This window comes from Pristiophorus japonicus, chromosome 12 (genome assembly GCF_044704955.1).
Source record: "Pristiophorus japonicus isolate sPriJap1 chromosome 12, sPriJap1.hap1, whole genome shotgun sequence".
NCBI classification, from domain to species: domain Eukaryota; kingdom Metazoa; phylum Chordata; class Chondrichthyes; family Pristiophoridae; genus Pristiophorus; species Pristiophorus japonicus.
This window is the reverse complement of record NC_091988.1, coordinates 100,703,006-100,726,667: the sequence shown is the minus strand read 5'-3', so window position 1 is coordinate 100,726,667 and position 23,662 is coordinate 100,703,006. Positions and strand designations below refer to the sequence as shown.

Sequence of the window (23,662 nt, the reverse complement as noted above, 5' to 3'; positions counted from 1 at the left end):
GACAAAGGGTTTGATTAGGGCAGGGAAAATGGAGTATGAGAAGAAGCTTGCAGGGAACATTAAGACGGATTGCAAAAGTTTCTATAGATATGTAAAGAGAAAAAGGTTAGTAAAGACAAATGTAGGTCCCCTGCAGTCAGAATCAGGGGAAGTCATAACGGGGAACAAAGAAATGGCGGACCAATTGAACAAGTACTTTGGTTCGGTATTCACGAAGGAGGACACGAACAACCTTCCGGTTATAAAAGGGGTCGGGGGGTCTAGTAAGGAGGAGGAACTGAGGGAAATCCTTATTAGCCGGGAAATTGTGTTGGGGAAATTGATGGGATTGAAGGCCGATAAATCCCCAGGGCCTGATGGACTGCATCCCAGAGTACTTAAGGAGGTGGCCTTGGAAATAGTGGATGCGTTGACAGTCATTTTCCAACATTCCATTGACTCTGGATCAGTTCCTATGGAGTGGAGGGTAGCCAATGTAACCCCACTTTTTAAAAAAGGAGGGAGAGAGAAAACAGGGAATTATAGACCGGTCAGCCTGACATCGGTAGTGGGTAAAATGATGGAATCAATTATTAAGGATGTCATAGCAGTGCATTTGGAAAGAGGTGACATGATAGGTCCAAGTCAGCATGGATTTGTGAAAGGGAAATCATGCTTGACAAATCTTCTGGAATTTTTTGAGGATGTTTCCAGTAGAGTGGATAAGGGAGAACCAGTTGATGTGGTATATTTGGACTTTCAGAAGGCGTTCGACAAGGTTCCACACAAGAGATTGATGTGCAAAGTTAGAGCACATGGGATTGGGGGTAGTGTACTGACATGGATTGAGAACTGGTTGTCAGACAGGAAGCAAAGAGTAGGAGTAAACGGGTACTTTTCAGAATGGCAGGCAGTGACTAGTGGGGTACCGCAAGGTTCTGTGCTGGGGCCCCAGCTGTTTACACTGTACATTAATGATTTAGATGAGGGGATTAAATGGGTGGCAGTGTGAGCTGCGAGGAGGATGCTGTGAGGCTGCAGAGCGACTTGGATAGGTTAGGTGAGTGGGCAAATGCATGGCAGATGAAGTATAATGTGGATAAATGTGAGGTTATCCACTTTGGTGGTAAAAACAGAGAGACAGACTATTATCTGAATGGTGACAGATTAGGAAAAGGGGAGGTGCAAAGAGACCTGGGTGTCATGGTACATCAGTCATTGAAGGTTGGCATGCAGGTGCAGCAGGCGGTTAAGAAAGCAAATGGCATGTTGGCCTTCATAGCAAGGGGATTTGAGTACAGGGGCAGGGAGGTGTTGCTACAGTTGTACAGGGCATTGGTGAGGCCACACCTGGAGTATTGTGTACAGTTTTGGTCTCCTCACCTGAGGAAGGACATTCTTGCTATTGAGGGAGTGCAGCGAAGGTTCACCAGACTGATTCCCGGGATGGCGGGACTGACCTATCAAGAAAGACTGGATCAACTGGGCTTGTATTCACTGGAGTTCAGAAGAATGAGAGGGGACCTCATAGAAACATATAAAATTCTGACAGGGTTAGACAGGTTAGATGCAGGAAGAATGTTCCCAATGTTGGGGAAGTCCAGAACCAGGGGTCACAGTCTAAGGATAAGGGGTAAGCCATTTAGGACCGAGATGCGGAGGAACTTCTTCACCCAGAGAGTGGTGAACCTGTGGAATTCTCTACCACAGAAAGTTGTTGAGGCCAATTCACTAAATATATTCAAAAAGGAGTTAGATGAGGTCCTTACTGCTAGGGGGATCAAGGGGTATGGCGAGAAAGCAGGAATGGGGTACTGAAGTTGAATGTTCAGCCATGAACTCATTGAATGGCGGTGCAGGCTAGAAGGGCCGAATGGCCTACTCCTGCACCTATTTTCTATGTTTCTATGTTTTCTATTATAATATCACCTAAGTCCGACTGCAAGGGACCTACGTTTGTCTTCACTAATCTTTTTCTCTTCACATATCAATAGAAGCTTTTGCAGTCGGTTTTTATGTTCCCGGCAAGCTTCCTCTCGTACTCTATTTTCCCCCTCCTAATTAAACCCTTTGTCCTGGTCTACTCCTGCTCCTATTTCTTATGTTCTTATGTAATGTCTCCAATAAGGTGCTGCAGCAAGGCACTCAATCTCTTTAGGTGAAGTCCTCAGAGAATTTCTGGGGAAAATATTGATAGAGTGTTTTTGTGAGCTCATGACAAAGTGTCCCAGGAAGTCTCCTGGTGTGTATCTAAAAGTCCTCTTCAAATGCAGTGTAGTCAGTCAATCTCCAGCAGCGAGTGAAGAGTGAAAGCTGAGTCTGGCTGTGAGTAACACTCGCAATCCTCACCCAGGAATTCTTTCCTCCTGTTCAGCTGATTGCTGTTCGGTGAGGTCGTTAATTGCAGTGCTAGCCAGCAAAATGGTGTGCAGCCTCTTTACTGAGCGCTAGCAGACAATTTAATGGTCAATCTAACGATCCTTGGGGAGGGCATTTCTCATGCACACATCAATTCCTTTACCAAGATGGCGTTGCTTGTGGGAGCTTACTGTGTACAAATTGGCCGCCTCATTTCTACATAACCACATTTCAGCATGGAGTGTGGATTATGCTGCAAGGGAGCTACAGCTATGGTGGTAGAACAGTCGAGCCTCACAGCCAGGATATTGCCGAGTCAATGAAGATAGTCAACCGTGAGCTGGGCTGGGCGGGGCTGAGCTGGGCTGGGCTGGGCCCGTACACGGGTACAACAGCGGAGTCGCCACCTGAGGGAAATGGGGGAGATGGGAGATGGCAGAGTTGGGAGCCAAGTCTCCCATCTCACTCTTCTGTCCTCGCCCCCCCGCCCCCCCCACCAACTCTGCACAACTCTGATTTTCCAGCGTTTTAATCAACTGCAAGACTCAACTCACCAACACACAAATACAGCCAAGTCTCACAGGTTACAGTCCCGAATCTGAGGGCTCTGGCTTTTTAATAAACTCCGAGGTGGCCAACATATGATCTTGAGCTACAGTTTAGCCCAGCCCAGCCCAGCCCAGCCCATCCCAGCCCAGCCCAGCCCATCCCAGCCCAGCCCAGCCCAGCCCATCCCAGCACAGCCCAGCCCAGCCCAGCCCAGCCCAGCCCATCCCAGCCCAGCCCAGCCCAGCCCATCCCAGCCCAGCCCAGCCCATCCCAGCCCAGCCCAGCCCAGCCCAGCTCACGGTTGACTATCTTCATTGACTCGGCAATATCCTGGCTGTGAGGCTCGAGTGTTCTACCACCCTTGCAGCATAATCCACACTCCACGCTGTACATCACAAATAGAAAGTAAGAACTTGTATTTATCTAGAAACATAGAAATTTACAGCGTAGAAAGAGACCATTTTGGCCCATCGCGTCCGCGCCGGCCGACAAAGAGCCTCACGGCCCTTGCTCAGCAGCCCTGAACCTATGAACAATGAACAATGGCGGAAAGTCCGCCCCACACAACTGTGACACCCCTTACACTGAAACATTTTACACTCCACCCCAACTGGAGCCATGTGATCTTCTGGGAGAGGCAAAATCCAGATAAAAACCCAGGCCAATTTTGGAAACAAAAATCTGGGAAAATTCCTCTCCGCCCATCCAGGCGATTGAAACTAGTCCAGGAGATCATCCTGGCCGTATTCTATTCCCTGCAGTACCTAGTGCCTTTCACAACATCAGGACGTCCCAAAGCGCTTTACAACCAATGATGTACTTTTGAAATGTGGTCATGTAGAAATGAGGCGGCCAATTTGTACACAGTAAGCTCCCATAAGCAAGCAATTAAATAAATGACCGGATCATCTTTTTTAGGTGTTGCTTGGTGTACCCATGGTAATAGAGCAGTAAATGACCTAGAGTCAAACGATTGCTTGTACATTACTTGTGATTCAGTTCTTCCACGGACCTACAATGTCCTGTTGTCCCAGTTTGTACCGATTGTGTGGGATCGAATTCATCACTTTGCCTGGTTTAATTCTTATAATAGGGAATCAAATTGAAGATGAAGGGGCATAAATTGCACCCTCACTGAGATGTTCTCCAATAGACTGTTTCAGTGAGAGTTGTAGTTAAGCCTGTTTAAATCAGAGTGAGATGTCAAAGCAAAAGTGTACATTCATCGTTCTCTTATCTCAGGAAGCAAATGCTTCAGAGGTTTGAATTCCAGCTGTAGGAAGAGCGGTTTTGGAAAGAAGAAAACAAGAAACCTGGTGAAGATTATCCAAAGGTGCTTTCTATTGGACAAATCAAAGTTGCAGATAATTGGCCCCCAAATCCATGGATCTTCTGTTTGTGTGAGGTTCCGAGCTGCCGCAACATCTATAAATGGAAATAGAATTGACCTGGTCCCTTCTGGTATTGATGTTAGATGGGAGGGGTTTTCATAGGAAGGACCATAGGAATGGGTGGAGGCCGTTCAGCCTCTCGAGCCTGCTCCGCCATTCAATGGCTGATCTGTACTTTAACTCCATCTACCCGCCTTGGTTCCGTGCCCCGTGATACCCTTGGCCAATAAAAATCTACCAATCTCAGTTTTCAATTGAGCCCCCAGTCTCAATAGTTTTTTCCTGCCCCTGTTGTGAGTGATCCAGATCTTCAGTTGTTTCAGGCTGAAGATGAAGAATGCCACCATCAGTAAATTGCCCCACGGATCGCAAGATTCATGGGATTCCTTGGATTGAGGGAGTTTCCTTTCAAAGCACTGCCTGACATTCGGATGAATCCACCGAGAGCGCGGTTTATCCAAGGTGAAGCCAGAACGGGTCCTTGCACACTTTGTTCTACCCTCAAACCATAGAGCTAGTTTGGGAAGCTGCAGGAAACATTAACGGCTGTGCATTTGTATAAATATTATACAGCAGTAGCTTTGTGAGTACTCACTTATATGGAGTCGGGGGTTTAAGACGCCTTCCAGATCCCCAAGACAGTAATAGAACCAGGCACTTGTCAGAGTTTCACTTATCAGAATGCAAGATGACTGGAGGTTCCCGAAAATGTTCAGAAATGCCTATAGACTGCAGTCAGAGAAATAGAACCCAACATTTGTAAAAAATATTTGTATTTATATCGTGCCATTTACAACCTCAAGACATCCCAAAGTGCTCTACGGCAAATGAAGTATTTTTGTAGTGTTGTAATGTAAGGCCAATTTGCACTCAGCAAGGTCCCACAAACAGCCATTTATAATGACCAGATAATCTGATTTTAGTGATGTTGGTTGAAGGATCAATATTGACCAGGACACCGGGGATAACTCCCCTGCTCTTCTTTCAAATAATATCATGAGATCTTTTCTGTCCACCGAAGAGGGAGGACGGGGCCTCGGTTTAACATCTCACCCGATAGTCGGCACCTACAGTGCAGCACTCCCTCCCTCAGCAATGCACTGGAGATGAAAGTGTCTACAACAGACTGTGGAGGGACTGCTGAAGTAGAACAGCAGGAAGCATCTGCTGGATGGAAACACTCAGTGACTGGGCTGGGTGCCACTATTATATGCTGGGCGACAATGTGTTGGACAATACTAGAATACAACATTGATAGACTATAAATAAACTGGTCTCTATTTATAAAGTGGACAGTATTCATTTATGTCACACACATTGACTTATTTGGCCACCACATACCCAGGGGCACGCTTTATTGGACCCTGAGGTCTACAAGTGGCAGGATTACAGACTCCAAACCTGGGCGGTGTAAACTGAGACACAACATTCACAGAGAAAGAAGAAACAATGGGACTCAGCAGAAGGAAGTTCGCGGAGAGTGCTGTTCAAACTACTTCCCATCTCTCTGTGGGGGACTTTAGCTGCCCATTTTACACCTCACTCAATTTTTATTTCCATTGAAGATTGAAATGGGGAGGGATGCACTATCAGCAGTTTTACTCTGTTGCACCCGATCTACCCCAGTGTACCTGTTATCGGTATTGAAACAGCATTGAACTTTGCACCTGTTAGGGACCTTCCATTTCAGGTTCCCTTCCTACACCATGCTCTGATGGAGTTGGGTTTGGAGCAGCTCCATTCACTGTACTGTGGCCACAAACCTCAGACCAGCCTGGTGCCCTATCTAGTCCACCTCATGTGGCATGGCACATGGAGAGTCGAGATCAGCTGTAATGTTCAGGGGATGTGGAATTAGAAGGTGCAAGATAATCGGACCAGATTTAATTCAATCCCCATTTTAAAGTCTTATCTTCTGACATTTTATATCTAGTTCTTATTAAAAATCTTATATCTGTGTGCACTTCCTGTCTGTACTTGATTTCCTGCTGTCATGGTTTTGTCATATGTTTTGTGTTAACCTTTCTCTCATTATAAATTGTCCATATTTATAATGGGGGTTGTCTATGTAAATATGACACTCTGATTGCACAATCTGGTCACCACGTTCCACAAATCATCCAAAATGCTTTAGGATTGTTTTGCAACTGCCATTTTCTTCTCAGTAACTGAAATTTCTAATGTCCAAAATAAGGGTTTAAACAAAAAAAATTTTAAATCAAAAAATTGCATATTTTATTCCAGTAACACGATTAAATTTAGCAATGTATTTTTCTTATGTGCCTTTAAATGCCTTGATTTTTTAAACTTCCTTATAGATATGCACACTGATAGTTTGACATACACTGTTAGTATATAGAATATTTATATATATACAGTTATGCTTGCTCTATACACTCATAAATACATACTATTTGTATATATTTTACAAATTTAAAAGATGTGTGAATCATTCTTCTTCACCCCTCCTCCGAGGACTGTACTGATGCAGGCTGGGATATCGTTTCCCCATGTACTCATTCTTGGGCATCGCTAGCCAAGCCGGCAATTATTGCCCATCAGTCGTTGTCCTTAAGAAGGTGGTGATAAGCATGGTCGAATAGCCAGCTGATAGGGCCAATTTCCCTTTGCTGTGATCCCCAGCTGTGCCTACTGCTGGGAGGAACAGTACAGGATGGTTGGCCAGAGTCTTTGTCCCCTTTTGGTTTGCTCCAGGCAAAGTGGGTTTTCCAGTGGGAGGGGGAGCTGGAGTACTTGTACGGCACATGGGCAAGTGAGATGGGAGGAGCCTAACCGGGCTCCCTGCCCCCCAGGTTTAGGTACACCTAACCTGTTTCTGTTGCTGGTGTTGATCGAGAAAGATAAGGTCATGGGATCAGCCCGCTGCCCTGCCACTTTCTGAACTAGGAGAACAGGCAGACGGGGTGTCAGTATAAGGTTATCCTCCGAAGGATATTGAAGGATGGGAGATCAGAGAATGGTGCAGAGGCACTTGCTGGGATAGTCCGGAGCGTACACATTGTTCTCTGCCCCGTATACAAAGTAGCTGTGTTCACGGCCTTTCCACTGGAAGTGCACTTTGGTCACGGGAATCAGTTCGATGGTCTGCCGCTGCAATGAAGGAGAGATGGGTTAGACATGGTCCCTTGCATGGGGAAAGGGAAGAATCTTTCAAACTGCTCCCAATAAAATACAATACACGCTTTATGTGGATGCAGAGAGGATGTTTCCACTGATGGGGGAGACTAGAACTAGGGGACATAATCTTAGAATAAGGGGCTGTCCATTTAAAACTGAGATGAGGAGGAATTTCTTCTCTCAGAGGGTTGTAAATCTGTGGAATTCGCTGCCTCAGAGAGCTGTGGAAGCTGGGACATTGAATAAATTTAAGACAGAAATAGACAGATTCTTAAATGATAAGGGAATAAGGGGTTATGGGGAGCGGGTGGGGAAGTGGACCTGAGTCCATGATCAGATCAGCCATGATCGTATTTGTAAAGTCCTTACTCAATAGTATAAAACCACACGAAGCATATCCTGGGGACAAGATCACACACAGACCTTAACTCTTTATTTACAGCACTAAGACAACCTAACCCTGCGTGGGACCTCCCTTTGTATACCTGAGTGCCCAGGTATGGGGCAGTCTCCCACAAGTGCACCTCTTGTGGTCAAGGTGTACAGTAATACAGTGGTGTTACATACATGACATCACCTCCCCCCAAAGTCTTATTGGGATCATAGGTTTAGTCTTTCAGGTGGTCTACACTCCCTCGTGGAGTGCCGCAGTTGGGGCTCTGGTTGTTGGACACTTACGTGAGTGTCTGTCACCTGTGGTGATTCCGGCCTGTCCGGGCTGACCGCAGGGACTGTGCATTCTTCTGATTGCTCTTGTTTCTCGTTCACTGGCGGTGGTGTGAGTTCCATCTCATGGTCTTCTTCAGCTTCCTCCATGTCGGTGCTGAACCTTTTTTTTACTTGGTCCAGATGCTTGCGGCATATCTGACCATTGTTTACCACAATGACCCTATTCCCTCTTTGTCAATTACAGGACCCTCAAGCCATTTGGGCCCCATGGCGTGATTGAGGACGAATACGGGATCATTTATTTCTATACACCTCCCCCTTGAATTACGGTCATGGTACTCGTTTTGTGACTGGCGCTTGCCCTCAACTATGTCGGTCAGGACAGGGTGAATGAGGGACAACCGAGTTTTGAGTGTCGGTTTCATTAGTAGCTCTGCAGGCAGGACCCCCATGAGCGAGTGCGGTCGGGATCTATAGGCCAGCAGGAGGTGCGATAGGCGGCATTGTAGGGAGGGTCCTTGAATCCTGAGCATACCTTGCTTAATGATTTGGACCGCACGTTCCGCCTGGCCATTGGAGGCCGGCTTGAACAGCGCAGTCCTGACATGGTTGATGCCATTACCCGACATGAACTCCTGGAATTCGTAGCTTGTGAAACATGGGCCATTATCACTAACCAGGATGTCCGGCAAACCATGGGTTGCGAAGATTGCACGTAGGCTTTCCATGGTGGTGTATTCAAAATGATGCACTCGATCCATTTCGAGTACGCGTCCACCACAATGAGAAACATTTTTCCCATGAATGGGCCCGCGTAGTCTGCATGAATGCATGACCATGGCCTGGTGGGCCAGTGCCACGGGCTGAGCGGGGCCTCCCTGGGGGCATTACCCAGCTGGGCACACGTCGTGCACCTGCGAACACAGGTTCCAGGTCTGAATCAATTCCTGGCCACCACACATGTGACCAGGCAATGGCCTTCATCGGCACGATGCCTGGGTGCTCGCTGTGGAGTTCCCTGATGAACGCCTCCCTCCCCTTCTGGGGCATAACTACCCGGCTGCCCCATAGTAAGCAGTCGGCTTGGATGGAGAGCTCATCCATCCGTCTGTGGAACGGTCTGACCTCCTCAGGGCATGCTCCGTGTGCGGGTGCCCAATCCCCAGTCAGAACACATTTCTTAATCAAAGATAGGAGGGGATCTCTGTTTGTTCAGATTTTGATCTGGCGGGCTGTGATGGGGGAGCCTGCGCTGTCAAAGGCATCGACAGCCATGACCATCTCAGCACTTTGCTCCGATGCCCTCTCAGTGGTGGCCAGCGGAAGCCTGCTGAGCAAGTCTGTGCAATTTTCGGTGCCGGGCCGGTGCCGAATTGTGTAGTCATAAGCAGCCAGCGTGAGAGCTCATCGCTGTATGGCTTATGGTCTGTCTCTAATTCAAATTTCCTACCAAATAGGTACTGATGCATTTTTTTTACACCATAGACACATGCAAGCGCTTCCTTCTCGACCATCCCATATCCCTGTTCTGCTTGAGCGCGCGACCTGGAGACATAAGCCACAGGTTGTAGTTGACCCTCAGCATTGCCCTGCTGCAACACGCACCCAACCCCATAGGACGATGCATCACATGTCAGAACCAACTTTTTACAGGAGTCGTACAAGGTCAACAATTTGTTAGAACAAAGTAAGTTCTGCGTCCGATCGAAAGCCCGTTCCTGACAGTCCCCCCAAAACCAATTGCACCCCTTTCACAGGAGCACATGTAGCGGCTCCAGCAACATGCTCAAGTTCGGCAGAAAGTTCCCGAAATAGTTCAACAGTTCCAGGAATGAACGCAACTCCGATGTGTTGCAGGGCCTGGGTGCTCGGCGAATCGCCTCTGTTTTGGATTCGGTAGGCCGAATCCCATCTACAGCAACCCTCCTGCCCAGAAACTCAACCTCAATAGCTAAAAACACACACTTAGACTTCTTGAGTCGCAGGCCTACCCGGTCCAGTCAGCATAGCACCTCCTCCAGGTTGTGGAGGTGTTCCTCGGGGTCTCAACTCGAGATGAGGATGTCGTCCTGGAATACGATTGTTCCAGGTATGGATTTGAGCAGGCTTTCCATGTTTCTTTGAAATATCACGGCCGTTGACCAAATGCCAAACGGGCACCTGTTATAAATGAACAGTCCCTTGTGCGTGGTGATGGTGGTCAGTAGTTTAGATTCGTCGGCCAGTTCCTGAGTCATATAGGCTGAAGTGAGGTCCAACTTGGTGAACAGCTTGCCGCCTGCCAGTGTGGCGAAGAGGTCCTCCGCTCTCGGGAGCGGGTATTGATCTTGTAGGGACACCTGATTGATGGTGGCCTTGTAGTCGCCACAGATCCTGACAGAACCATCTGCTTTTAGGACGGGAATGATGGGGCTCGCCCAGTCGCTGAATTCAACAGGCGAGGTGATGCCCTCTCTCAACAGCCGGTCCAACTCGCTCTCAATCTTTTCCCGCATCACATACGGCACCGCTCTGGCTTTGTGGTGCACTGGCCTGGCGTCCGGAGTGATATGTATCGCTACTTTAGTGCCTTTGAAAGTCCCGACGCCAGGTTGAAATAGTGAATCAAATTGTTGTAGGACTTGTGAGCACGAACTTCGCTCCACAGATGACATTGTGCGAACATCCCCCATTTCCAGTTCATCTCGGCTAACCAGCTCCTCCCCAACAGTGCGGGACCATTGCCCGGGACAATCCAGAGCGGCAGCCGATTCACTAGTCCATTGTGTGTGACAGCCAACATTGCACTGCCTAGCACCGGAATAATCTTTTTAGTGTATGTCATAATTGTGTCTCAATGCGTTCTAATTTGGGTCTACTGGCTTTGACTGGCCATAGTTTCTCAAATTGCCGAACGCCCATGAGTGACTGACTGGCCCCCGTGTCCAACTCCATGCGTACGGGGATACACCTTCATCATTGGTGGCGTTCTGGTGTATGCACTGTGAATATTCGCCACATGGACCCGCTGAACCTCGGCATCCATCGATTTGCCCCAAAAGTCATCCTGCCTCAAAGAACCCTCTTCTGGTTCATCCACCTCATATATTAGTCTGGTCGCAGGCTTCCTGCACATTCGATCTAAATAGCCACTGAGATTGCAATTTCTGCAGACAAACTGTTGGAATCTGCAACATCTGGCTGAGTGTTTTCCCCCACACCTCCAGCAGGAGTTAAAGTTTCCATTGTTGGGAATGAAAGGACTATAGCCAGGCATTCCGCGTTGACTGTCTCTTTGACTGCTCTTAAGTACCCTATTAGTGGGTGTCAGTGACCCCATCCCGGGCCGCATTGTCCATTGTGATGGCATAACTGTCCGTTTAGCCTGCCATTTTCTCTGTGGAAAACCTACTCTGGGGTCTATGGCTGCCTGGGGGAGTGACGGACTGCCCTGCCTGCCTGCAGGGTGCTGAGTCGCATTAGTAATATTGACTCCCTGATCCATCGCCGTATTGGGGGCAGAATTGCGCGCGTATATCGTTTTCGTCTCTTCCTCCCCCACCATGAAGGTTTGAGCTATCAACGCCGCCGCTTCCAAGGTCAAATCCTTGGTCTCAATTAATTTATGGAAAATTCCCGCATGACCGATGCCCTCGATAAAGAAGTCCCTTAGCATCTCCCCCTGCAGGCGTCTGTGAACTTGCAGAGGCTGGCCAAACGCCGGAGGTCCGCTACGAAGTCCGGTATGCTCTATCCTTCACGACGTCTGCGGGTGTAGAATCTGTGTCAGGCCATATGTATGCTACTCGCCGGTTTGAGGTGCTCCCCGATCAATTTGCTAAGTTCTTCAAAGGTTTTGTCCGCCGGCTTTTCGGGTGCTAGTATGTCCTTCATGAGCGCGTAAGTCTTTGGCCCGCAGCTGGTCAAAAGATGAGCCCTTCGATTGTCGGCCGCTGCATCCCCCGGCCATTCTTTCGTAACAAAGCTTTGCTGAAGCCTCTCGACAAAATCGTCCCAATCTTCCCCAACACAGTACCGTTCTTCTGTGCTACCGGTGGCCATTCTCGTGGGTCGTGAATTCCCGTTTCTCGTCGCCACTGTAAAGTCCTTACTCAATAGTATAAAACCACACGAGGCACATCCTGGGGACAAGGTCACACACAGACCGTAACTCTTTATTTACAGCACTAAGACAACCTAACCCTGCGTGGGACCTCCCTTTATATACCTGAGTGCCCAGGTATGGGGCAGTCTCCCACAAGTGCACCTCTTGTGGTCAAGGTGTGCATCAAGGTCAAGTGTGTACAGTAATACAGTGGTGTTACCTACATGACAGTATTAAATGGCGGAGCAGGCTCGAGGGGCCATATGGCCTACTCCTGCTCCTATTTCTTATGTTCTTATGTCTCAGGCCGCGAATTCCCTCCCTAAGTCTCTCCTTCTTTAAGACACTGCTTAAAACCTACCTCTGTGACCAAACCCTGTTCTAATATCACCCTATGTGGCTCAGTGTCACACTGTGTTTGATAACACTCCTCTGAAGCACCTTGGGGACGTCTTACTACATTAAAGGCGCTATATAAATGCAAGTTATTATTGTTGTGAAGGCAAAAAAGCAGCAAGTGATGACTTTGACCTGTATACGTTCCCAGGGACTGGAACACTTTCTCCTTTCTGAGCACCGAGCACGGCACAGCACAGCAGCGACAGACCACAACTCCCTCCATCCTCAGCCTCTGACAGAGATTCCCCTGCTGCACCAGTGCCCTGTCCCCCTTTCTGATCAGGCAGTTCTGTGCGGTCCACGCTGTCCACGTTCATTTGTTGAACAATCTGTAGACCTTCCTCCCAGTGGCTGGGGCTGGATTTGAACTGTCAGCCCCAGCCACATCGAAGGCTAATTGCCCCACTCGATCCCCAGCGACAACGCAACGCCTTTTACTGCCATCTGGCTATAAGTTTGGGATGGTTGTTAAATTGTCAGGACACAGATTAACGACAGCAAAACAGCAATTATTAGCAGAGTTACCAAGTGCACATCTCAACGTTGCCATGACGGTGTTGCTCAGCTCCCATACCGAATACTGCCAGCAATTTTGAGAACCTAATGAGAGCGAGGACGTTATTAATCTCGTGACGGTACAGAGTGAGCAATGAGGATAATTCCTGGCGTTCGGAAATTATAGTTGTGAGGAAAGGTTAAAGAGAAGATAAGACAACAGGGAAGAGCTGGCTGCACTGGCCAGTACTAGAGAGTGTAGGTTTAAGATCATCACTTAACATACTGAAGGGAGAGGTTGGGGGAAACGTTCGTTTTACACAGAGGGCCATTCGGGCATGGAATGCACAATAGCTTTAAAAAGGGAATTGGATAGATATTTGAAAAAGTAAAATTTAAAAGGGCACAGTGATAGGTCGGGGAATGTGACTGGGTGGATAGCTCTTTCTGAGAACCAGCACAGGAATGATGGGCCGAATGGCTCTCAGTGCTGTAATTTACCAGTATTTTAGGTGTTTTTTGTTTTTCTGGAAAACACGATTTCAAGATAGACTAATCGATGTTTTCAAAATTCTCGAGGGGGTATTTTCAGGATCAGGAAGCTTGCATCATCCTGTGAGCAGGCCCTCAAATTTGCCACCAGGCTCATGGCCTACAGGGCTATAGTAATACCCGCCCTCCTGTAGAGCTCAGAGACATGGACCATGTACAGTAGACACCTCAAGTCGCTGGAGAAATACCACCAACGATGTCTCCGCAAGACCCTACAAATCCCCTGGGAGGACAGACACACCAACATTAGCGTCCTCGATCAGGACATTCCCAGCATCGAAGCACTGACCACACTCGATCAGCTCTGCTGGGCAGGCCACATTGTCGCGCGTGCCAGACACGAGACTCCCAAAGCAAATGCTCTACTCGGAACTCCTTCACGGCAAGCAAGCCCCAGGTGGGCAGAGGAAACGTTACAAAGACACCCTCAAAGCCTCCCTGATAAAGTGCAACATCCCCACCGACACCTGGGAGTCCCTGGCCAAAGACCGCCCAAAGTGGAGGAAGTGCATCCGAGAGGGCGCTGAGCACCTCGAGTCTCATCATCGAGAGCATGCAGAAATCAAGCGCAGGCAGCGGAAAGAGCGTGCGTCAAACCTGTCCCACCCACCCTTTCCCTCAATGAATATTGGGGGGGGGGCGGGTAGAGAGATTGCGGGGTGGTCTGATTGTGAGGGTGTTCCAATCACGGTTGGGGGGGGGGGGGGTGGGGGGAGGCAGATGATGGTCGGGGGTCCGGTGTGGTCAGCGGGAGCGGATGGTGGTTGGGGGGGGGGGTTGATGGGAAGCAGACAGATCACGGCGGGGGGAGCGGGGTTGGTGCGGAGGGAAGGGGTTTACTGGGTAACTTGTTGTGCCTGGAGGAATCACACCTGCTCCCCCACACGCAGTGCTGTAAAGGCACTTATCTCCTGGTTTCAGCCTCCTTTCACCTGCCAGGTTTCCCGAGGTCAGGGAAACCCGATCGACTGGTTCAAATTAGAATCATTGTTGCAAACAAGGCACGGAGCCTTTAAATATTTAAATGACCAACCCACCCCCTGAGAGCTGATTGGTCGCCTGACCCACGTCCCGCCTCCGTTAAGCTGGAAGTGGGCGGGTTCGAGGCGGGGCGCGTTTCTGTTTCAGATTTTTTTCATTTTAACCTCTGACCCGATCTCAACTCATCCGTTTTTGGGAGTTCAGATTCAGCTCGGTGTGTCTATGGTTTCCAGTCTAAGGTCATACACTGGAACATAGGAACAGGAGGAGGCCACTGATCCCCTCGAGCCTGTTCCACCATTCAATGAGATCATGGCTGATCTGCGACCTAACTCCAAAAGACTCCCGTCTTTTCCCCATGTCCCTTAATACCTTTGGTTGACAAAAATCTGTCAATCTGAGATTTAAAATTAACTATCGATCTAGCATGTTGCTGTTTTCCGAAGAGAGTTCCAAACTTTTACCGCCCTTTGTGTGTAAAAGTGTTTCTTAATTTCACTCCTGAAAGGTCTGGCTGTAATTTTTAGACTATGCCCACTAGTCCTAGACTCCCCAACCAGCGGAAATAGTTTCTCTCTATCTACCCTATCAGTTCCCCATAATATCTTGAAAACTTTGATCAAACCATGCCTTAACCTTCTAATCTCCAGGGAATACAACTGTAGTTTGTGCAATCTCTCCTTGTAACTTAACCCTTGGGAGTCCAGGAAGCATTCTGGTGAATCTAGAATTGGGTCATAGTGTCTACAGTGTCCAGTATAAGGTCAGACACTATGGTGGGTCATAGTGCCTGCAGAGTTCAGTATAAGGTCACAGACACTATGGTGGGTCTTGGTGCCCACAGTTTCCTGGGCCATTCTCACCTGTTGGAGTATACATGCTGTTCTTCCAAACATGTCCTGGTGTTCTTGAACCCCTTGTTGGGAGATCTGATCAATTAGCGGGTCTGGAAAACCAACAATCGTATAGACCTGAGGGAAGGAAACAAAACAGGGATAAACGAGTTAAATTTGAAATATCAAGTCCACCAATTCTACCCTTTCCTTCCATTTGAATTTGCAAACATGTTTTGAAGAGTGTAAATATGCTCATCAAGGTGAAGGCTGTGAGTCAACATCCAGAATCTCCAAGCCAAGTATTTTATTATTTTGAGAAGGGCCATTGCTGCATCGTGCATGACACATTCAAGGGGAATGTAGTTAGACAGGAGATTATATAAATCAGGAAGTAGTGGTTAGGAGACATACATGTCAACCATCAACATTTTAAACTGACAAGTGTTTTAACTAATGGAAGAGGATTGGCTTTTAAAAAAAAATCAACTGTTTCATTGAGATCAAAGGCCATCAGTATCAACCAATCAGATCAGGCTGATTTGAAGGCTTTCAAAACAAACCAGATTAGTTGGAGGGTAGAAATGGAAGATGACTTGCATTTATATAGCGCCTTTCACGACCACAGAACGTCCCAAAGTGCTTTACAGCAATGAAGTACTTTTGGAGTGTAGTCACTGTTGTAATGTGGGAAACGCAGCAGCCAATTAGCGCACAGCAAGCTCCTACAAACAGCAATGTGATAATGACCAGATAATCTGTTTTAGTGATGTCGGTTGAGGGATCAATATTGACCAGGATGCTGGGGAGAACTCCCCTACTCTTCTTCGAAATAGTGTCGTGGGAACTTTCATGCCCACCGAAGAGGGAAGATGGGGCCTCTGTTTAACGTCCCCTCCGATAGACGGCATCTCCGATAGTGCAGCACTCCCTCAGCACTTCACTGGGCATGTCAGCTTCGATTTAGTGCTCAAGTCCCTGGAGTGGGACTTGAACCCACAACCTACTGACTCAGAGGCGAGTGTGCTGCCCACTGAGCCATAGCTGGCACACAATGAGACACCTGAGGGCCCCAGTACAACTGGAGTGGGACTTGAACCAACACAGTCCTGACCCAGAGGCAAGAGTGCTACTCACTGAGCCACAGCTGACAGAGAGAGAGTACCAATACACATCCACAACCACTCGCAATCTCTCTTTAAGGAATGAGGTGAAATCCTTACAATTTTTGCCACGATCTTCCACTACACCGGGATACTTCAGCCGCTTATGTTTTGCCAAGCTTCTGCCTCACCACACGCTCCACATTATGGACCTACATTCAGGATCCTACAAATCCCCTGTGAGGACAGATGTACCAATGTTAGTGTCCTCGACCAGGTCGACATCCCAGCATTGAAACACTGACCACACTCGACCAGCTCCGCTGGGCAGGCCACATTGTTCGCATGCCAGACACATGACTCCCAAAGCAAGCGCTCTACTCGGAACTCCTTCACGGCAAATGAGCCAAAGGTGGGCAGAGGAAACGTTACAAGGAGACCCTCAAAGCCTCCCTGATAAAGTGCAACATCCCCACTGACACCTGGGAGTCCCTGGCCAAAGACCGCCCTAAGTGGAGGAAGTGCATCCGGGAGGGCGCTGAGCACCTCGAGTCTCGTCGCCGAGAGCATGCAGAAATCAAGCACAGGCAGCGGAAAGAGCGTGCGGCAAACCTGTCCCACCCACCCCTTCCCTCAACGAGTGTCTGTCTCATCTGTGACAGGGACTGTGGACTGTTCAGCCACCTAAGAACTCATTTTAAGAGTGGAAGCAAGTACCCTCCGATTCCAAGGGACTGTCTATGATGATGATGATGTTATGACAAGCTTGTGCCTCACCACACGCTACACATTATGGACCTACATTCAGGAATATTTTGAAAGCGAGTTTCCCGGGTGGGTTTGTGCGGCGCTGCTGAAGGCCGATACAGCTGCCCAGAGACCCTCCGCCCCGACAGATAGCGGTGTGATGGCGAGCAAGCTCTCCAGAAATGGTCCTCTCTTACCTGATGGTTTTCATCGGCGAAGACATTGCGCCCGGTCACTTTACTGAAGAGTGTCACAGGAATCCCCACCTGCTGGTCAGCCACTTGTTCAAAGATATTATTGGTCCTGCTCAAAGACAACAGCAGACTCATTGACGGTTAACCCCGGTCTGGAGGTGAGCACTGTGTGATACGAGCATACCAACACCACGAACACAGATTATCTGGTCATTATCACATTACCGAAACATAAGAAATAGGAGCAGGAGTCGGCCATTCTGTTCCTCGAGCCTGCTCCACCATTCAATACGATCATGGCTGATCTTCGACCTCAACTCCACTTTCCCGCCCAATCCCCATTATCCCTTGATGCCCCTAGACTCCAAAAATCTATCGATCTCAGCCTTGAATATACTCAATGACTGAGCATCCACAGCCCTCTGAGTGAAAAAATTCTCCTCATCTCAGTGCTAAATAGCCGGGCCCTTATCCCGGGACTGTGCCCCCTGGTTCTAGACACTCCAGCCCGGGGGAAACAACCTCTCAGCATCTATCCTGTCAATCCTCCTCAGAATCTTGTATGTTTCAATGAGATCACCTCTCATTCTTCTAAACTCCAGAGAGTATAGGCCCATTCTACTCAATAAATTGCTCTTACCAAAGTCACTCATGACATCCTAGTTGAATGCGACAAAGGTAAACTAACCCTCCTCGGACTTCTCGATCAGTCTGCATTCTTTGACACGGCTGACCATAAAATTCTGCTCCAACGCCTCTCCACCGCCATCAGCTGTGTGGGACTGCACTCGCCTGGTTCCATTCTTATCCATCTAATCGTAGCCAGAAAATCACCTGCAATGGCTTCTCATCCTGCCCCTGCATCATTACCTCTTGTGTCCCACAAGGATCTATCTTTGGTCCCCTCCTAATTTACATCTACATGCTTCCCCGTGGCACCATCAACTGAAAGCACAGCGCCAGTTTCCACATATACGCTGACTACACCCAGCTCTATCAACACCACTTCCCTCGACCCCTCCACGGTCTCTAAATTGTCAGAGTCCTCGTCCGACTTCAGTACTGGATGAGCAGAAATTTGCTCCAACTAAATATTCGGTCCCCACCACAAACTCCGTTCCCTAGCCACCAACTCCATCCCTCTCCCCAGCAACTATCTGAGGCTGAACCAGACTGTTTGCAACCTTGTGACCTCAGGATGAGTTTTCTTCCACATTTTGAGCCTATTTCCACCTCCATAACATCGCCCGACTCCGCCGTTGCCTCAGGTCATCCACTGCTCAAGCTCTCACCCATGCCTTTGTTACCTCTAGACTTGACTATTCCAATGCACTCCTGGTTGGCCTCCCACGTTCTACCCTCCGTAAACTTAAAGTCATCTAAAACTCTGCCATCCGTGTCCTAACACTCACCCATCAGCCCTGTGCTCGCTGACCTACATTGGCTCCTGGTTAAACAATGCCTCAATTTAAAAATTCTCATCCCTCCATGGCCTGGCCCCACTCTATCTCTCTAATCTCCTCCAGCCCTAGATCCCCACCCCCCGCCCCACGAGCTCTCTGCGCTCTGCCAATTCTGGCCTCCCAGATTTTAATCGCTCCATCGTTGGTGGCCATGCCTTCAGCTGCCTAGGTCCCAAGCTCTGGAATTCCCTCCCTAAGCCTCTCTGCCTCTCTACATCTCTTTCCTCCTTGGATAGGGATATATGACAATATCCTATATAAACCCCCCCACTTACCATTTTATTGTCAGCTGAATGTAGAATAGCAGCCGGCCACTGGTTTTGCAGACATAACAGGTCCGAGTGCCTCGGCCAAGACAGGGACCGCACCTGAGCATAAGGACACTGCTGTTACCTGGGGAAAACTCAATTCCTTCTACAAACACTCTGTAAGACAGGGCGTTGCTTATTTAATAACCTGCGCCGCATTTAGATGGCGGGGAACACTTCCATTGGGCGCAGTACCCGATGGGGCCAAAATTGCCCTCCGCCTGAAACGGGGTGCAACTACCGCTGTTTTGTATTCGTTACCGGCGGTGATTAGAGCGAAATTCGGCGTTTTGGTGGTAAAAAGGAGCAGAGCGGTATTGCGGGTAGAAACGGGCTGTTTGTAGCGGTGTGAGTGCGGAGTGGCCTTAGGACCCCGAAATTCAGCTGCTGACCATTTGTTCACAGCGAGCCAGCTGCTCCCTGGCCTGCTCAAGGGGCAGGTTTTGCAGCTCAGCCCTGAGCGCTGGGTTTGGTCTCACGTTGTGGGCCGCCCTGACCTGTGTGAGAACACCACCGCAGGTCGGGGCTATAAATACAGCTGGAGCGCGGGCCCTGGGACATCGTGAGCGAAGGTGCGGCGAATGAGGGTACGGGGCCCAGAAGAGGCGAGGGCCCAGGGGCAGCATGGGCCCAGCCCATACTGCGATATGTGCGCACACTAGGTCCGTGCAGCAGAGCAGGTCTCCAGTTGTCCTGGTTAACCCTTGCTACTGGATAAAGACCGAGCTCTGTCAAGCCCTGTGGTGGCTGCTGGGCAACGGTCACCACACATTAAAAAAATCCACCCACAGACATCTTCCACCCCCTCAATTGGAGTTCAGGACTGGAACATCGGGTCCTTCATCGAAACATCCGTGAACTCTTGTGGAAGCAAGTCATCCTGGTTCGAGGGACCGCCTATGATGATGGTCTCTTTTGCTTGAGAGGAGATGGCTGATATGAGACCCCCATTTCGATCTCCTCCCCAAGGCCAGCCTCCTCAGTCACAGCTCCCTGTTGGAGAGCTGGAAGAGCCTGGAGCACTGTCAATCAAGGACGCTGTCAGCAAGGCTACTCGCAATGCTTTAAAAAGTCAGAAAAAAAGTCACCGCCAAAAATGCTGCTCAACCCAACACACCTTTAAACACCACTGGCGGTCTTCAGCAAGCACTGTGCACTGACACAAAAAGATAACGTAGGCACTGTCAAGCGGTGACATGACTTTTTCAGCTGAATTTTGCTTCCGAGGCGGGTCCTGGATGGTGCGTGCTCTGATGATGCATTAAGAAGTGGGGGGAGGGGGAATGGGGCGGACATGCTCAACGCCGGAAAAACACGAGAGCAATTACGCGGACGACGTCCATTCCGCAGAAACTCGCCGGCCATTCCCCACCGCTCCATGGCCGCCGTTTTCCGCAGGCCAGAGGCCTTAACAAAAGGGTCAATTTCGGCCCCGAGGTGCTTTTGGTCCCACAAGCCCCGTTTACATCCTGTGGCTAGATTTTTGGGGAGCCGGCAGTAAAAGGCTGACAACAACTGTATCGCACAAAACTTGATCAACAATCCTGGTGACTTTAAGGGATAAAATTTCCCCGAGCGGACAACAATATTGGAAAACAATGAAACAATGACAAAGACATGGACAACAATAGTGGCAAACAATGATGTAGAGCACCAGTGGGAAACATTTAAAATGGTGTTCAACAGAGTCCAGGAAAAATATATACTGCTAAAAAACAAGAACAAGCTAAACACTAATGAGACACTGTAGATGAATAAAGCATAAGAGAACAATTGAGGGTAAGGAAAGAGGCATTCATTAAGTACATGGACAGCAGGGGAGTGCATGATAAGGGAGAATACAAAGAGATTAGGAGAGAAGTTAGGAAGGCAAAGAGGAACTATGAAATTAAATTATCAAGGAACATACAACAAATTGTAAAATATTTTTTAGGTGCATCAATATAAAAAGGAAGGTCAGGATGGGAATAGGGCCATTAAGGGATAGACAGGATAATACCACAGGAGATGGCAGAAATATTAAATCATTACTTTACTTCAGTATTTACCAGAGAGATAGAACAGGTGGACATGACATTAATGATGAGATTAGTAATGAAATAACTGGATTTAAACTAAAAAGAGGAGAAACCAATCAATCTCAAAGAAGAAAAAAATCCCTGGTCCGGATGGATTACATTCGATCATTTTAAAAGAATCTAGGGAAGAGATACCAAAGGCCTTACTACACATATTTAATAATTCATTAGAAAAAGGTGTAGTGCCAGAGGACTGGTGGATAGCTAACATAATACCGATATTTAAGAAGGGAGATGAAACACGACCGGGGAACTATGGACCAGTCAGCTTAACATCGGTGGTAGGAGAAATAATCGAATCCCTACTAAAGGAGAAAATAGAAGAACATCTAGAAACCAAAAATATAATAACGATTAGTCAGCATTTCAAAAAGGAAATTCTTGATTGACCAACCTCATTGAATTTTTTGAAGAGGTAACAGAGAGAGTAGATAAGGGTAATGCAGTTGATGTAATTTATCTAGATTTTCAAAAGGCCTTTGATAAGGTACCACATAATAGATTAATGAATAAGGTCAGGAAATGTGGAGTCAGGACATGTAGCAGATTGGATCGCTAGCTGGCCTCAGGCAGAAAGCAGAGAGTGAGTAAAGGGTAGTTATTCAGTGGTAGAACGTGGGTAGTGGTGTTCCACTGGGACCACTGTTGTTCACAATTTATATTAACGATTTAGACTTTGGAATCACAAACACAATTTCTAAATTTGTGGATGACACCAAATTGGGGGGACAGTTAATACTGAGGACAACTGCAACCAATTACAGGTGGACATTAATAAACTTGCAGAATGGGCATATAATTGGCAAATGAAGTTTAATACAGATAAATGTGAGGTATTACATTTTGGTAGGAAGAATAGGGAGGTCATGTATTACTTGGAGGGTGCGAGTCTAGGTGGGGTAGAGGAACAAAGGAATCTCGGAGTACAAATACACCAATCACTAAAAGTTGCGACACAGGTTGGCAAGGTAATGAAAAAAGCAAACCAAGCACTAGGGTTTATTTCTAGAGCGATAGAATTGAGAAGTAGGGAAGTTATGCTAAACCTGAATCGAACCTTGGTTAGACCACACTTGGAGTACTGTGTACAGATCTGATCGCCATATTATAAAAAGGATATAGAGGCATTGGAGAGGGTGCAGAGAAGATTTACAAGGATGATACCAGAAATGCGAGGGTACACCTATCAGGAAAGGATGAACAGGCTGGGTCTCTTCTTGAAAAAAGAAGGCTGAGGGGTGACCTAATAGAGGTCTTTAAAACGATGAAAGGTTTTGATAAGAGTGGATACCGAGAGAATGTTTCCACTTGTGGGGAAGAGTATAACTAGAGGCCATCAATATAAGATAGTCACCAAGAAATCCAATAGGGAATTCAGAAGAAACTTCTTTACCCAGAGAGTGGTGAGAATGTGGAACTCGCCACCACAGGGAGTGGTTGAAGCGAATAATATCGATGCATTTAAAGGGAGGCTGGACAAGCATCTGAGGGAGAAGGGAATAGAGGGTTATGCTGATAGATTTAGATGAGGAAAGACGGGAGGAGGCTCGAGTGGAGCATAAACGCCGGCACGGACTGGTTGGGCCCAATATTTCTGTGCCGTATATCCGATGTATGTAATCCTATGGGCCTGTGCCAGTGCCGAGGCATGGTGCACACTGGGCAGATTCATAGAGTCATGTACAGGAGGAGGCCGTTCAGCCCACCATGCCTGTGTCGGCTCTGTGAAAGAGCTATTAGTCCCACTCCCCTAATTCCCCATAGCCCTGCAAATTGATCCTCGAGTCTGTTCTGCCATTCAATCAGATCAGGGCTAATCTGTATCTGAATGCCATCTACCTGCCTTGGTTCCATGACGCTTAATACCCTTGCTTAGCACAAATCTATCGATCTCAGTTTGGAAATTTTCAATTGACCGCCATTGTTTTTTGGGGGGGGAAGAGTTCCAGATTCCCACTACCCTCGGTGTGGTGAAGTGCTTCCTGACATCACCGATCGGATGAGCTTCGATTTTACGATGATGTCCCAGCTGACTGATGAAGGCGGGCCGAGCTCTCAGCCGCTCCTCGAGTGCGAGCCCAGAGCGGTGTGATTGGGCTGGCTATTCCACCACGAGGGCCATCACGCACACCACCGATCCTGCCCCTCACCCACACCCAAGTATTTTCCAACGTGTGCCGCTAGACCGGGATCAGGTGTGGGACCCCTGCCTGAATTACCTTCTCTCTAACCCAGAGGTGCTGAGGGCAATTGTATCGTGCCCTCCCCCCATCCCCTCACCCCCCCCCCCCCCCCACCCACCTAACCAGCTGCAGTCAGGGGATCAGACCACGGTTCCACA

The 23,662-nt window shown here is 48.3% G+C and overlaps 1 protein-coding gene across 2 annotated transcripts in view; it reads right to left on the bottom strand.

The window, feature by feature from the left end:
* Window positions 1-6,522: 6,522 nt before the first annotated feature.
* Window positions 6,523-23,662, bottom strand: part of LOC139277392 (protein SSUH2 homolog) — a 47,254-nt gene continuing 30,114 nt past the window's right edge. Inside the window, exons 9-12 of one of the 2 annotated variants that reach the window (XM_070895799.1) lie at window positions 19,211-19,303; window positions 17,476-17,581; window positions 15,459-15,566; window positions 6,523-7,388 (exon numbers count right to left, since the gene is read on the bottom strand). In XM_070895799.1, coding sequence (XP_070751900.1) covers window positions 7,248-7,388; window positions 15,459-15,566; window positions 17,476-17,581; window positions 19,211-19,303 — 448 coding nt within the window. In that variant the 3' untranslated portion in view covers window positions 6,523-7,247. The remainder of the gene's footprint in view (window positions 7,389-15,458; window positions 15,567-17,475; window positions 17,582-19,210; window positions 19,304-23,662) is intronic. The other variant, XM_070895800.1, reaches the window with a different exon arrangement.